This window comes from Mesoplodon bidens (assembly GCF_964165515.1).
Source record: "Mesoplodon bidens genome assembly, chromosome: 14".
Taxonomy (NCBI): domain Eukaryota; kingdom Metazoa; phylum Chordata; class Mammalia; order Artiodactyla; family Ziphiidae; genus Mesoplodon; species Mesoplodon bidens.
The window spans coordinates 74377333-74394138 of NC_138170.1; the positions used below are offsets into that span (position 1 = coordinate 74377333).

General features: G+C 39.1%; 2 protein-coding genes across 2 annotated transcripts in view; both read left to right on the forward strand.

Moving 5' to 3' along the window:
* Positions 1-2920, forward strand: part of WDR35 (WD repeat domain 35) — a 59354-nt gene extending 56434 nt beyond the window's left edge. Inside the window, exons 26-27 of the mRNA XM_081255091.1 lie at positions 2159-2399; positions 2698-2920. Of these exons, the coding sequence (XP_081111217.1) occupies positions 2159-2399; positions 2698-2848 (392 nt within the window). The 3' untranslated portion in view covers positions 2849-2920. The remainder of the gene's footprint in view (positions 1-2158; positions 2400-2697) is intronic.
* A 6594-nt stretch (positions 2921-9514) lies between these two features.
* TTC32 (tetratricopeptide repeat domain 32) lies at positions 9515-15903 on the forward strand. Its single transcript, XM_081255094.1, has 3 exons — positions 9515-10007; positions 14519-14685; positions 15432-15903. The coding sequence occupies exons 1-3, from the start codon at positions 9856-9858 to the stop codon at positions 15557-15559; spliced, it is 447 nt and encodes a 148-aa protein (XP_081111220.1). The 5' UTR covers positions 9515-9855; the 3' UTR covers positions 15560-15903.
* Positions 15904-16806: the final 903 nt, after the last annotated feature.

A 16806-nucleotide genomic window follows, 5' to 3' on the forward strand; every position in this document is an offset into this window, starting at 1 on the left:
AGGGGGTCATGCTGAGGAAGTCCTTCACTTCAAGGTTATTAAATATTGTATTTTATTTTAACTTCTTAGTTATTCCAAAACCATTTATTAAAAACGTATTCATCCCTCACGGATTTGAAATTCTACCTTTATGAAACTAAATTCACACATTTTGTTAATCTCCTCCTAGGCAGTTATTTTCTAGACATGGACCTCCGTGTCTGTACTTTCTCTTATTTACCTTACTTTTACATTTTAATATCTGGAATTTCTGTTATCCTTCATTCCTCTTCTTTTATGAAAAACATTTTGGGTATTCACTTGCATTTGTTCATTCAGATTAACTTTAGAATCTTTTCGAAGGTGGGAAGAGTTTCAGTGAAGTCCTAGTGGATTTTGAATTAGAATTACGTTAATTTAATGTATTAATATTGGGATCATTGATATATTTATAAGATTGAGTTTTCTCATCCATAAACATCAATTTTTAAAAACCTTTTGTATATCTGTGTTTCTGAAGTTCTGTAGTTTTCTTGTATGTTCTGTACATTTCTTTTGTAGCTGATTCCTGTTTTTGTCATTGTTAGCACTGGGGAATGTACCTTTTTTTCTAATTGATTATCAGCTATACATAGGAATCATTTTTATTTTTGTATGTTTATAACTTACCTTCATTGAATTTTAACTGATTAATATGTGATATAAGTTATGTACTGTTTAAAATAGATGTATTTTATATAATTTATGCACAGTATCTAGACTTACTATATTACAAGATCAGTTGGACTTTTTTTTTTTTTTTTTGTGGTACGCGGGGCTCTCACTGTTGTGGCCTCTCCCGTTGTGGAGCACAGGCTCCAGACGCACAGGCTCAGCGGCCATGGCTCACGGGCCTAACTGCTCCGCGGCATGTGGGATCTTCCCGGACTGGGGCACGAACCCATGTCCCCTGCATCGGCAGGCGGACTCTCAACCACTGCGCCACCAGGGAAGCCCTTTTTTTTTTTCAGTTGGACTTTTAACTTGAGATTCTTTACCTATTGGGTGAAGATATCCATATGCTTTAATATTGTTGTCATTCAGTGATAAAATGATCTGAAACAATGTATACTTTGTAAGTTATTGCATGTGAACCTGTGAAATTAGAGTGTATGCTTTATTGTAACTCAATGAATTTCCTTTTTATAAATTTCTTCCACTGAACTTTGTTGTAAACTTGACCCAACACCAGTTTATAGGAATCTAGTTGTAAAATACACGATTATGTTGTTTTAAATTGTTTTGTGAAATTTCCAATATCATACTATAACAAGATAGTTTTAAGATTGCAAGGTCTAGAGAATAAAAAGATACAATTTGGTTACCAATCTGATATTAATTGTGCAGTGCATTTTTTTTTTGCGGTACATGGGCCTCTCACTGTTGTGGCCTCTCCCGTTGCGGAGCACAGGCTCCAGACGCGCAGGCTCAGCGGCCATGGCTCACCGGCCCAGCCGCTCCACGGCATGTGGGATCCTCCCGGACCGGGGCACGAACCCGTGTCCCCTGCATCGGCAGGCGGACTCTCAACCACTGTGCCACCAGGGAAGCCCCTGTGCAGTGCATTTTTAAGAAAGAGATTATATCTCCAGCATAGAAAAATTGAAAATAAGGTATGGTAGCTGTCAAAATAAATTGTCTGAACTGACAACTTATAGTCTCATTTTCACTTCTTTTTTTCTCAAAGTTCTATTGTTTCAGTAAGACAAACAAAAGCAATAATCTGTTCAAAGAAACACAAAGAGAAAACATGATTTCATGCTTTGGTTTTGTAACAAAAAGAAACATGATATCTTGAGAATCCACAGAAATTCTAACATATTTATATGCAACAAAAGATGGGTGTTTTGACACCAGTTATTTTTGGTCTGTGTATATATTTCTAAGTGGCACAGCCATGTGCATCATTTGATGATGATTATTTTTATAGGCCCTGAGCTGTTAGCTGGAGTCACAGAATGTGGAGATCATGGAGCCTCCTTCCTCCTACTTGTTCTCTGGGCACCTACCATTGTTTTCTTTAAGTTTGCTAAAGTTCATGTAGGTTAAACTGAAACAGCTTAACATAGATTTTTTTTCCCATGCATGTTCAAGATATCATGATTGCTTTAAAAAATCCAAATTGTCTTCTCTTTCCTAGCTCTTCACCTGAGAGACTACGAAGACATTATCCCTGCCGTTGAGATCTACTCTCTGTTAGCACTCTGTGCATGTGCCAGTAGGGCTTTTGGCACTTGTTCAAAAGCTTTTATTAAACTTGAATCTTTAGAGACCCTCAGTTCGGAACAGAAACAGCAATATGAAAATCTTGCTCTAGAAATCTTCACCAAACATACTCCAAAAGATAACAGAAAATCTGAATTGGACAGCCTTCTTGAAGGGTAGGCTAAATGTAACTAGTAGATGTCATTCTATAACACCTTACTAGAAGCTTGGATTTTTATATCTAAATAGTGTAATATAATAATTAAAGCACTAAATTTTGAAGTAATCTACCTTAACATTATACCCTATTTAATTTAGTCTTATAAGTGATTAATACTTGATTTTCTCATTGTAAGGAAAGTTTTTTATTTGAAACTTACCTTGAAATGCTTTTCATTCTTCAGTTTTTGTAGCGTAATGAAGTTTTAAGGAATTAGAAGTTTCAAAGTATAATTGTCCCCTCTTATTTTACAGAGGGGAAGGCAAGCTGCCGACATGTGTTGCCACAGGAAACCCGGTCACTGAATATCAATTCTGGACATGCAGTGTGTGCAAGCACTGTGTCCTGGCTCAGGAAATAAGTAACTATAACTTCTGTCCCTTATGCCATAGTGCAGTGGGATGAAGAAATGACAAACTGCATATAATAGGAGTGTTTATATAACAATGTTGACTTTATGTAAATAAGCATCATTATTTCAGTTGTAGTTTTATAAAAATTTTCTATATATATATAAAATACATAATATATACATATATAAAATTTTGTGTAAAAATACAACCATGAAATAATGATGCTGATTGTCATATAAATGTATGGCAATGGACCATATTATCTGCCTGTCTGTCTTATCTATCTATCTATTTATCTATCTTGTGGTTGGTTATATGATACTATGGAAATATTCCAAATAAGAAAATTTTTCTCACAGTGTCACGGTTACTAGCAGGGAGGGATGGGGGAAACATGGGAATGGGGCAAAGTTGAATTTAGGGAACTGACATAACCTGTATTAGACGGAGGTTAAACAGTTGTAATACCAAAATGAGCACTGTCTCTAGCTGTGTTTAATTAAATAAGCATTGAAAGCCTTCTCTTTTATTTTCAGAAGTGAAGAGAAGGCATTTTAAGACATAGTTTTTTACAATTTGAATTGTTTCTAATAGCTTAATTTTTACATAGCTTTTCCTTTTTAATCTACCCTTTTAGTTTCATCTAAGAGATGACATTTGGCACTTTACTCTTCATATTATTGTGCCGAGCACTTAGCTGTGTTTATAATGATATACATTTATACAAAAACATCTAATCTGTAGCTGTAGTTTTACTTGAAACATTGTCACCAAGCTCTATCCTTTCTTTAAACAACTCTTGGGTTGTGGGGAGTGATTCTCAATATGCATCTGTTTTGACTTACTGTCATTAATTTAAAAAAGAAAAATTGTAATCAGTAATGGGTAATTTCTTACCTGTTTTTTTTTTTTTTTTTTTTTTTTTTTTGCGGTACGTGGGCCTCTCACTGTTGTGGCCTCTCCCATTGCGGAGCACAGGCTCCGGACGCACAGGCTCAGCAGCCATGGCTCACGGTCCCAGCCGCTCCGCGGCATGTGGGATCTTCCCAAACTGGGGCACGAACCCGTGTCCCCTGCATCGGCAGGCGGACTCTCAACCACTGCACCACCGGGGAAGCCCTACCTGTTTTATATAGCTAATAATATTCTCCATTTCTCATGATCTTACTTCCTCTCATTTTATGGTTTCAGGCCAGACTTAAGCACTATTCCGTCAAGATTATTTGCTGAAGTTTGGCTGATATTTAGCAGAGGCAACAAAGAGAAATATGCAAGGTTGTTATTGCAGCTTCAATACTTAGGTTAGTTAACTCTCTCAATGTGATATGTTTCTGGTCCTTTAGAGCCAAGTTAAGCCTGATGCAGATGGAGAATAGTGAGCTATGAGAAGAGGTTTAGAGCTTAAATGAGCTCGTAATAGATAGCAGGCTCCTGTGCCTAAATAAAATGAGAAGACCAGAAATCTTCGAAGTCTCTGACTGTGTTCACGTGCCTTGTGGGAAGTTACCTTGATATAATGATGGTAGCCTCCAAATACGCTACCAAGCAAGCCATTCCAGAGGTCACGGAACAGAAAGGGTTACAAGCTCAAATCACATGGTTTATTGAATCAACTTGAAATATACAGTGAAGGACAAGGAGAAAGTGACGGGTTAGATTAACACTATTAGTATAGGATGCCAGTCAGGTAGAGAGAGTACAGTTCCTGATTCCTGAGTTATATACTGTTCTTATGTCCTGACTCTTACTCTGCCTCATCACCTTCCCCCTGATAGTGTGGCTAGGAAGAGGACCAGAGCTGAGATTTGAGCCAGGGGACCCGATCGAATGGAGTGTGCCCGAGGCCAGTGAGGCACATTTGCTCAATAGAGAAGGCAGTTTTACCTGGTCATAGCTGTAGGTGCCAGTGAGCCTGCTGAGCAGTTGAGGATTCAGTTGTATTTCCTGGGCAGAGGACAGACCAGAATAAGTGTCATCAGTGGGTAATTGAATTAAGACCTCCCGCATATTGAGCACTTGATAAGTCTTATGCATACCTAGTGTGCCGTGAATATTTAGTGCCTTGGTTGCCTTTTGTATTTTTAGTGCCTTGTCAATATTAGGTATAGTCACACATATATTTTCTATTTACTTTGTCTAACATGTCTCTTAAGTTTCTAACTTATCTAAGTTTAAGACAGTGAATTTCATCTATCTCATTTGTTTTTGTCTGTAACAGAATGCAGTATTCCCCCAAATCAGAAAACAACATCCTAACTAAGATATCAGCCCTAGGGAATATATCTCCTGTTGAACTTAATTATATCTTCCCACAAGACTTTCTCTTTTCAAGAATGAAACTATTCTCTGCTTCATCAATGAGAGAGAAGTTTTCAGGGATGTAGGTTTAGGAATTCCTGCAGGACTGCATGTTCAGAGTTGTGATTCTTGGTCCATGGTCTAATGCCTGAATATCTCTTCTTTCCCTTTCTCATCCCAGAAATCGGCTGAGAACTCAAAGTTAGATTGTCATTCTCTAGCCCTTACTGTTACCTGTTGATTACACTCCCATTTGCTTCAATTCCAAAATCAGCTGTTGACTCCTCAGACTTTTCCTAACATATCTTATGGGAACTCTCTTTTGGAGCCTTCTCATTTGCCACTAATTCCTTGCTACCTGAGCGCTAGAATTTTTCCTCCAACTAATTATTTCAGATAGATCCCGAGTTGTTGTCACTACTTCTTGTTCAGTTTAATCAAGAAACCAAAATCTCTAAAAACAACCTCTCATACCTTGTAGACCAAGATTATCACATATGTATATGTGTGTATGTATGTATATATACTTATACACATACATATACCCACATGCGTATACACACATATATATATGTGTGTGTATATATATATATATATGTACACACACAGACATATCTTTCCAACTACTGTAAAAGCTTATGACTATTTGGGATTTATATCTGTGAATGTTTTAGGGATCTGCCGTAATGTCTTGGGGACAGACCTTTGTCCTGCTTGAAAATTGGCTTTATTCAACATGAAGGAAATTTCAGGATAACAACACCAACAATTTCTCCCCTGATTAAAGGGGCAGTGAGAAGCAAAATAGTCTATATATAACAAATACTTGGAGAGAATTCGGATAGATAGAATGAGGCAGTATATTGAAGACATTATAATAAAGGTTGTTCTCTTCTTGTAATAAACATGAGCTGACTCCCTTTAAGTAATGCTTTTCTTTATCATAAAATTTGGCCTGAATTATGTTAAGTTTCAAAGTAGCGTGGTAGGCCGAACTATTGAGATGATGGAACTGATTGATAAAGCTATACAAATAAGCAGTGTGCTAACAAGCAGCATAGCATTGTTGACCTGCTGTCATGCACAAATGCTAATTTTATTTTATATATGTATTATATATATATTACATACATGTTTTTGCTAACATACACTTTGAAATTATCTTTTTGTATTCTAAGAGCTGAGATCTTAGGTTTTATGTGGCATTAGTGAAAAAACATAAAAATAATAAATATTGAGGTAAAAATTGTATTTGTCCTGTTTTCTTTATCTATAACTCATGCTAACATGGTATTTGTCTTGTTTTGATTTAAATATTTTGATGGGGGTCGGGTCGAAGGGTATTGGGCTCCAGAGTGGATAAGGGGAGATAGGGACAGGAGGTATAGTAGTTGTACAATATCACTTTTGCTACCTACAGGAAAACAACAACAACTTATTAAAGATACTAGGCAAATGTCTGATGACTGGAGGTTGCAGTGAATTACTCCTTAGAGATCATACAGAGTTCACATTTAGAAATGGGGGAAACGTTGTTCCCAGATTTTTAATGGAAAATCAAGAGTACCTAATTTGATGATGTTATAGCTCCAAAATATTGCTACGGAGTTTCTAAAATGAAAATAGCAATATTATGTTGCCCCCTACTGCCTATTCTTATCATTTTCTCAGTTCATTTTTTAAAAGAAATTAACACTGTTTTTTTTAAATTATCTATCTGTCTATTTATTTATTTATTGGCTGCATTGGGCCTTCGTTGCTGTGCGTGGGCTTTCTCTAGTTGCGGCGAGTGGGGGCTACTCTTCGTTGTGGTGCACGGGTTTCTCATTGCGTTGGCTTCTCTTGTTGTGGAGCACGGACTCTAGGTGTGCGGTCTTCAGTAGTTGTGGTACGTGGGCTCAGTAGTTGTGGCTCACAGGCTCTAGAGAGCAGGCTCACTAGTTGTGGCTCACAGGCTTAGTTGCTCCGCAGCATGTGGGATCTTCCTGGACCAAGGCTGGAACCCATGTCCCCTGCATTGGCAGGCGGATTCTCAACCACTGTGCCACCAGGGAAGTCCCACTTACTGGTTTCTGAGTATAAAACTAACATATGCTCATGTGAGAAAATTTCAAAAGTACATAAAGAGTATAGATGAGAAAGTAAAAATAGTCTTAATAACCTTTTTTAAAATAAAAGGCATTAATTTATATTTTAGTTGAATTTAGGAGAAGAAAAAAATGAGGTGAAATGGGAATTCCCTGGTGGTCCAGTGGTTAGGACTCCACGCTTTCACTGTCAAGGGTGCAGGTTTGATCCCTGGTAGGGGAACTAAAATCCCTCAAGCCCCCGCTGTGTGGCCAGAAAAAAAAAAAAAAAAAAAAAGAGGTGAAACTGAAGAAATTGCTGTTCTGTAAGTTTTCTTCATAATAAGAGCTCTTTGTTTTTAAGAGATTTCTCAAAAATTAAAAGAAAAAGTAGACATTAGAGTTTCTATTTTATTTACTCATTTCTTATTTGGCACAGTTTTAATTTCTAGTTAGTAAAATATAGAGGAATTTAGAGAAAAATGAGAAACCTCTACACACCCACTATAATAGCTAGAATTGAAACTGACAAATGTTGGTGAAGATATGGAGTAATTGAAACCCTCATACATTGCTGGGGGAAATGCAGAGTAGTACACCCACTCTGGAAAAGTTGAGTTTTAGAAGTTCTCTGTATATTCTGGAAATATATATGTATAGTGTATGTGTGTGTATACACGTATTTTTAAAATTTATTTATTATTTATTTTTACTATCCCAGTCAATGACAGGGAAACCTTACTGAGGCCCCCTAGCCATGGGGCTCAGGCAGGGGGCTGCCCTGCAGAGGAAGGAGGAACTCGTGGAGGAGTCTTATTTGACTTTCTTCTCAGGGCACAGGCTGTTGTTGTGGCCACACTTCTTGAGTCAGATGACAGTGTGGGGTTAAAGGCGTGCATGACGCTTTCAGCAGATCATCTTATAGTTGTATTGCTGGCTGAGCTGGCTGAGGGAAATCTTGATGATGCCACCCTGCAGGCAAAGCACCGAGTGCAGGTGTGGAAGACGGGCAAGAGAGTCGGAGAGGGACAGCAACTGAGCCTGGGCCCAGCAGCTCAGTCCCGGGGCAGGGCCCTCCAGTGTCCTGTAGACCAGAGCTTCCCAAGTGTGATGGAGACGCCATGTCAGATCCCTTGGTTCTGTGAGTAGATGGACACACCAGCCCAAACCTGCTCCACCGAACCTCCATCTTTGCATTTCCCACCCGTATCAGATACATGATTTGCAGATATTTTCTCTTACTCTCTGGGTTATTTACTTTGTTGATAGTCTTTTAATGCACAAGTTTTTACTTTTCATAAAGTCCAGTTTATTTTTTCTTTTGTTGCCTGTCTCTTTGGTGTCATAGCCAAGGAATCATTGACAAATCCAGTGTCATGAGGCTTTTGCTTTATGTTTCCTTCTAAGAATCTTTAATCTTTAGCTCTTACGTTTAGGTCTTTAGTCCATTTTGAGTGAATTTTCTAATATGGTATTTAGGTCCCACTTCGTCCTTTTGCATGTGGATATCCAGTTTTCCCACCACCATTTACAGAAAAGACCGTCTTTATGCCAATACCACACTGTTTTGATTACTGGGCTTTAGTAAGTTTTGAGATCAGGATGTATAAGTCCTCCAACTTTGTTCTTTTTCAAGATTGTTTTGGCTATTTGGAATCCCTTGAAATTTCTTATAATTTCTAGGATAGAGTTTTATATTTCTGTAAAAACATCATTGGGGTTTTGATAGGGATTCCATTGAATCTGTAGATTGCTTTAGTACCAACATGGCTTGTCTATTTATGGCTTTCTTTCATCAATGTTTTGTAGTTTTCATCTAACCAAGTCTTTCATCTCCTTGGTTAATTCCTAAGTATTTTATTCTTTTTAATGCTATGTTAAATGGAATTGTTCTCTCAGGACTGTTCATTTTACGTAATTTTTACTTGGATTAAACATATTGTGCTTAATACATTACTACATGGGTTTCCCTTTGGCATAAAGGGCCAGGGAATGTAAACTGACGTCCTCGACCCCAGACTATTAACACAAAATACTATTCGATTAATCCTTACACTATTCTAGAAGTTCAAAAAGGTTGAGAAGTTTGCAGTCTAGAGCCTTGGAGTTAATAAATGGCAGTGTTTGAAACTGGACTCAGGTCCATGTGACAACTAAGCTCATGGGATTTCGACATAAAATGTCTCAGTGTAACCACAGCCTACTTAGAACAACCTCTAGCCGGTGGATGCAGGAACCGGAAAAGTGCTACAATAAATCCTTGGGTCATTTAGCCATTCATAAAACAAACCTACATCTTTTCCGCTTCCGGCACCGCCCCCCTGCCCCCACCATTCACTGTAACAAAGGGCAAAGTCCTTACAACATGTAACCACGGACTTAGAAGCCAGTTTGGGACTATCGATCTACTGCTTTTCTGGAGACGAGGCTGGCGAGACCGGCAGTAACAAGAGAACTGCACTTCAGAGGGGTCCGTCTGCCCAGGCTTTCCTGAAGCACCTGCGCTCTCCACCAGCAGCGTCATTAATCCCGCGAGACGACGGGTCCGCGGAAGGCACAAAATTCCCCCTTTGCCAGAGCCCAGGTTTTTGCTGTCAAGTTAAATTCCGGGGTGCGGAAGTAGCTTTGTCGTGCCGCCTCTAATCGCTCAGAAATCAACCCCAGTTCTACACGGAAAGCTAGGCCTCCGACCGCTATGGAAGGGCAGCAAGGGCAAGAAAACCTCGCGACCCTAGCGCTTGCCCAAGCTCACTTCCAGAAGGGCGAGTACGCGGAGGCCGAAGCGCTGTACTCCGCTTACGTTCGCGAGTACGCCTGTGCGGCCTCCGAGGGAGAGGCGCCCGGGAGGTAAGTATCGCGAGAAGTGGGCACAGCGGGACCTCTGCAAGGTGGGCGGCAGGGCCGGTCTAGTCTGGTTTCTCGGTTACCCAAGCTCACCGGCGCAGCGGGAGACGTTTGTGTTTCCAGAAAGGCAGTGACGGAGCATCCTAGAACGCAGCCCTGTGCGCGTTCCTCTGGGACAGCCATGAGGGTGTCCGGACACCGAGGCGCCGGCTGCCTTTCACCTCGAGTGTCCCGATTCCATGTTACTCTGATCCAGAGTCTTAGAGCGAGACCTGGTGAGGGCGAGGTGCCGTGGGGGCCACGCTAGCACACAGTACCACAACTCCACGACATCACAGCAGGTGTTTTGTTTTTCACTGTGAAAAATTTAAATATATGGAAATGGTGTAATGAACCTCCAGGTAACCATCACAGGGCTTAAGCATTATCAGTTCATCCAGGGCATCATATTATTCATCCATGGATGTTTCAGAGTGCATTTCTAGATATTAAGGATTTAAAAAGGCGTAACCACAATATCATTAGCACATAATTGCTAATGTCAAGTTTTGGAATTTTCCTGGTTGATCAATAAAGGTTGTTTTGTTTTGTTTGCTTGTTTGGTTGGTTTTTAGCAGTTGGTTAAAGTCGGGATGCACATCAAGTCTTTGCCTTTAAGGTTCCCCTTCATTTTTTTGCCTTGCAGTTTATTTGGTGAGGAAACCGGGTCATGTGTCCTGAGAGTTTCCCGCATTTTGGATTTGCTGAATTCATCCCCCTGATGTCATTTAATATGGTCCTCTGTCTCCTACATTTCTTGTGAGTTGGTAGTTAAATCTTTAGGTTTGATCCAATTCAGATCCAGAATTATGGTGAGAACACTATTGTAGGTGGTGTTGTGTCCTTCTGTCAGAGAACGTGTAATGTCTTTCTTTTTGTGATGTTATCAACCTTGATACCGACTAGGGTTCTTGGCCTTCCCCAATCAATAGAAACTGATGAGACTAGACAAGAAATTCAGGCAAGGCTTTCTTGGGTCCCCTGCTGCAGCAGGAGGGAGCAAACACAAGTAACAGATTCCCGTGCTCCCCGAGGAGGGGCGAGCTGGTTCCTTATAAGGGGTGACGGGAGGGGGGTGTCCAGGGGTCCAGCTGGCCAGAGGGGTGGCTTAGGCGGTCTGCTCACCCCTTTGGTGGTGGTGAGTGCAGGGGGCATGCGCTGTACCCTGCTTTTGCTCCCGACACCCTGTTTTTGCTCCCGGCTCTTCAGAAATGGCAGTTGGGGTTTGTTTTTGGTTTTGGTTTTGTATCTTGTCCATAATTTGCACCAACTTTTTAGTCCCGTATAGTTTCTTTGTATTTTGTTGCTCAAGGAGATGTTTGTCCAGGTGCAAGCACTGCAGCAAAGGGTCCCAGGTCCCAGCCCGTGTCAACCTCACCTGCTAATACCTACTCTCTCAAAGCATCTTGGATTTATGCTTGAGTGTGTAGCATGTGTTGTACTCCAGGTTTTTCCTTTGTTGTTCTTGTTGATTGTGTTGAGTGGTCCAGGATGAGAAAAGAAAGGACAGCTGAATGAGCAGGGTTTCTTTGACAGTTTTGAGTTGTCTGCACTATCACCCTCCTCTCCCCTCAAGGATTTGATTTTTCTTGACAGGATGCCAGCTTGTCTTATTTGTATGAGGCTTATGATTCTTCTCCTGTTTGTTAAACTCACATGGAATTAAATCAGAAACATTTAGTGGCTTTCTTATTTCAGTAATACACCAGAATAATAGTTAATAGAAGTTTTGGGGCAAGCAATAAGATGGTACCCCCCCAAAGTTAGTAAACATAGAAAATGTAGTTTTCTATTCTTGTTTAAAGCTCTAAGCATAGACTTATCTCGTAGGTTAAATTTTTTTATTTTTTTATTTTTTATTGAAGTATAGTTGCTGTACAATATTATATGTTACAGGTGTACAATATAGTGATTCACAATTTTTAAAGGTTATACTCCATTTATAGCTATTATAAAATATTGGTTATATACCCGTGTTGTACCCGTGTTGTACAATATATCCTTGTAGCTTATTTTATACCTAATATTTTGTACCTCTTAATCCCCCACCCCTGTATTATCCCTCCCCCCTTCCCCACTGGTAACCACTAGTTTGTTCTCTGTATCTGTGTCTGCTGCTCATTTGTTATATTCACTAGTTTGTTTTATATATATATATATATATATATTTTTTTTTTTTTTTCTGGTATGTGGGCCACTCACTGTTGTGGCCTCTCCCGTTGCGGAGCACAGGCTCCGGACGTGCAGGCTCAGCGGCCATGGCTCACGGGCCCAGCCGCTCCGCGGCATGTGGGATCTTCCCGGACCGGGGCACGAACTCGTGTCCCCTGCATCGGCAGGCGGACTCTCAACCACTGCGCCACCAGGGAAGCCCTAGTTTGTTATATTTTTTAGACTTATCTAGTAGGTTTCAAAAATGATTCATCAGCAACAGGCATCGATGCCTCTAGTCTTGTTTACTCCTCCTCCTTTTTTCATCTCAGCCTGAGATCACAAATTTGTTGTGTGGCAAATGTAATTTCTGCCCCTTACCAGCATAGGAGAGAAAATCTGTGGAGGTTTAGCAGAAGGTTGCTCAGCATGCCTGCATGAACCTTCTAATTTCCTTATAGTTCTGAAATTCTTCTAGGAACTCATGGTTAAACTGAGTTCTGTCATTTCAACTTTCTTCCTTAAATATATCTCTTAGGGTTCGTTTATTTTTAAAACAATGGGTCCATGAATCATTTTGAAACAGTACTCACAATCTTTGTATGCCTGCCACTCTGAATGGCTTATAACGTTTTTTTTAAATATCCAAAAGTGCAGCCTTAGCCATAAACCTAATTTCCAAATATTGTTTTTTCTTTGCTAAAGTTAGCAAGTGCAAAGAAAAAAAAATCTACTTTTGGATTAGGTGACTTGGTTATATTCCATCCAAGTAAACACTATCATTACAAAGTTCTCAATATTAAAAAAATTCGGCTTTAACTGTTAGCCCATGTCTTTAAAATACGAAACAATTTCCGTATGGAGAGTAGGCTTTTAGAATTTGTTGTAATGAGATCTAATTCTAAATCAGACATTTGATGATCCTCTGATAATAAGACATTTATAACAAAGTTTTGAAGCTTAGAAATTTAATGACTAAAGCCTTACTGAGTCCTGAGGCTGCATTTTTCTTAATACTCTTTACTGGGCAGCAGTTCAGCTATATCATAACAGAGAGAGATAAACGGAGTGTCCCTTCTTGTTCACTAGGATTTAACGGTGGTGCTAGTGGCATCTAGAAGTGTCCGTGTACCCAGTCTCTCTCAGTCCTAGCTCACAGAAACAGACATTTTCTAAAGTTGCAGTGATTCCTTTCCATTGTTAGGAGACCCCTAGGCTGTGCGTACCCCTCCTGACAGCAGTAATTACAGTCCCTGTCTGAGATCTCAAGGATCAAGATGTTAAGAGAAGTAACTTTTAATAACACTGGCTGCAGTCACAAATATTTTCTGAGAACTAGACTTTGAACTGTGGAGTATAACAAAGAATGACAGCTGAGTTCAGCCTGCATCTCCCTGTTTGGTTCAAATTTGAGAATCCTTTGAAAAAAAGAAAGGAAAACAGAATCATCTCTGACATGGAACAGAGCCCACTGATATTCTCTGTGTAGAAGATTTGTCCAGCAGAGGCTGGTGTGTGAGTGTGTGTGTGTGTGTGTGTGTGTGTGTGTGTGTGTGTGTGTCCTGTTGAGCTGGTGGCTGGTCAGAGCTGCCTGGATGTCTAGCCACTCACAGAAGTCTGCTCACTCAAAGCTCCTTGGACCACCTCTGGAGCCCTCAGATGCAGTGCCGTTTCTGCACACAGGACCCTGAGTGTGGACCAGAGCCGTGATGTCCCACTAGCAGGAAGCCAATCTGGCCTTGGGAAGGATACCTGCTGAGGCTGGAGGGAGGGCGATTCTCTCCCCAGAGAGCACTCCCTAGGGATCAGCATGTTGATTTTTCACTTAGAGTTAACCTCTGTTTCTTTACTGGTGGAAAATGAGTTAAAATCTCAGTGTTTTGAGATCATTTAAAAATTTGAGGATAAAACCGATTCACTTTATGACATGTCCGTAGCACACTTGAACTTTGGGCTGGCTTTCCCTCCTTGCTTCATTCAATTATGAGCTGTCTTCTTTGCCTCACTGGCATGTGCTTTAGAAAATAAACATTTTCATATTATATTCAACAAAACAAATTGACAATGAACAGGGGCTTTGAACACGCAGTAAAATGAATGTGCTTTTCAGATTGACATTGTAGTGCTATATAACCTTGCCAATGTAGAAAACAGGATTAAACAAAAATTGACTCCACTGCTTTATTTCCTTGCACTTTGTTTCTTCCGCTTGTAGATACCGCATGTTATAGGCTATGAGTTTGACAAGACCCAAAAGAGAATGAAAGGGGAAGCAAGAGGAATTTGGCAACACTGTGTTTTTAATGTGAACTTTTTGTTTAAAGCAAATGCAGCCCTGAGGATTTGGCTACTGCATATAACAACAGGGGGCAAATCAAGTACTTCAGGGTGGATTTTTATGAAGCCATGGATGACTACACATCTGCCATAGAAGTCCAACCCAATTTTGAAGTTCCATATTACAACAGAGGGTTGATATTATATAGGCTGGGTAAGAATTTTTTTCCCTCCTTTTGTCCTTGACTGTATTCTGTGAATTCAGAGCTCTCAAATGTTGTAAAACTAATGTAGTAATCATCCAGTGTGAAAGTGATGTGAAATTTAGGTTTAGAGCCTGGAGCAAAGGAAGCCTACCTGAATTTATTTTAGGCTTCCAGTAGGTGTTACGGACCACAGCGGGGCACTGGGGTGGGAACTGGACCTGGGCACTGGAGTGAGAGTGATCCTATTACTTTGTGCCTCTGCATCCCCAGCTGCGAAATGAGGGTAATGCTGCTGATTCCCTGTGAAACTTTTCTGAGTTAAAATCTTTGAAGGCATACAAGACAATATAAAGTGAAGGGGTTTTAGATTCTTGGACTAAAGGGACTGTTAGGATCGTTTCTCATTAAAGTGTTAAAAAGAATATTAATTTCCTGTTTCTTAATTTTACTGTAATTATATAAAATAGGTTACATGATTTTGTTGAAATTTTGTGATGATTTAGGCTACGTACCTGTTAAATCCCAGTACGTAAACCCATAACTAATTTTAAGTGTATTAATCTGTAAGAGTACACAAAGTTACTGTGATACAAACATCCCTACATCATTATCAAGAGGAAAATATTCCTTTAGCAGGAGTGGTTGAAAGCTTGTAAATATAAAAGCAAAAGTATATGTATCCAAACTTTGCTATGAATAATATATAGAAATACTCAGTGTTTTTTCTTTTCCATTTTTTTGGGTTCTGGTACAGGATACTTTGATGATGCTTTGGAAGATTTCAAGAAAGTATTAGACTTAAATCCTGGATTTCAAGATGCTATTTTGAGCTTAAAACAGACTATTCTAGACAAAAAAGAAAAGCAAAGAAGAAATTATTGAAAATTTTAACTTAATTGAAATACTAACTCATGATCCACCTGGCATCTCACTGTCTCTAATTTAAAGCTGGTGTTAAGCTATTTTGATTTATATTTAAGATAAAGAGATTCATGCATCAGCACTGAAAGTTAAATGATGTACTTAAGGTAGTTAATTTCAGCTTGAGTAACTGTGTTGAGTAGGTATGCTTTTATGAAGTGTAAATGAGTAAAAAGAATGTATAATTGTATATTATTACAGTAAAATATTTAAAGAAATGTGTGGTATTTTCTTCAGTAAAACTATTTATTTTGCTATTTTTTATTCCCAACTTTTTATTAAAAAAATCTTACCTCTACAGAAAATTGGAGGTATAGTACAATAAACACTTATAAACTTTTCACTGAGATTCACCAGTTGTTAACATTGTGTCACATTTGCTTTTTCTCTATACTTAAATATATAACTTTTTGCTGAGCCACTTGAAAATAAGTTGCGCAGATATCACAATACTTTACTCCTAAATATTTCAGCCTGCATTTTCTAAGAATAGAGACAGCCTTCTTTATAGCCACAATACTGTTATAATACCTAATAAAACTAATAATTCTATAATATCATCCATACCCAGCCCATATTCGAATTCCCCAATTGTTTCCAAAATGTCTTGTGTAGATTTTTATTTCTGGATCTGGAGTCAATCAAGTTACATTGCATTTTGTTGTTAAGTCTCTTTGTGTTCTTTTAATCTACAATAGTCCCCTGCCCATTTTCTCCCCATGGCATTCACTTTGAGAGCAAAGCTATTTTATATAGCTAGGCTAGAGAGACATAACATTTGGGCTTAAAAATAAACACATGTATTGCATGAGAGCAATTTGAAAGAATTCAACTTACACTTGATTTTCTCTAGTAATCATTGATAAGGTAGTTAAGATTTAAATATCGAGCATCCTTTTTTGTCTCTGGATAATGACACTAATAATCGCCATCATCAACATTTACTGAATACTCACTATAAGCCAAGAACTCTTCACACTCTATATAATAAATTGCGAGTGGAATGGGGGTGATTAGAGAGTTGAGAAACTGACAAAAAGCACTTAGTACATAGAAGGCTTTTAAAAAATCTATTTTATTTGGGTGCTGCAATGCACGATTAGGCTATGATGAAACTTTCAAGAGCTGGGAAGGATTTGAAGGGAAAACGAACCAGAGTCACCATGTCTCACCTACATTTTTGTGTGTGTGTTTTTATTGTTGAGGTT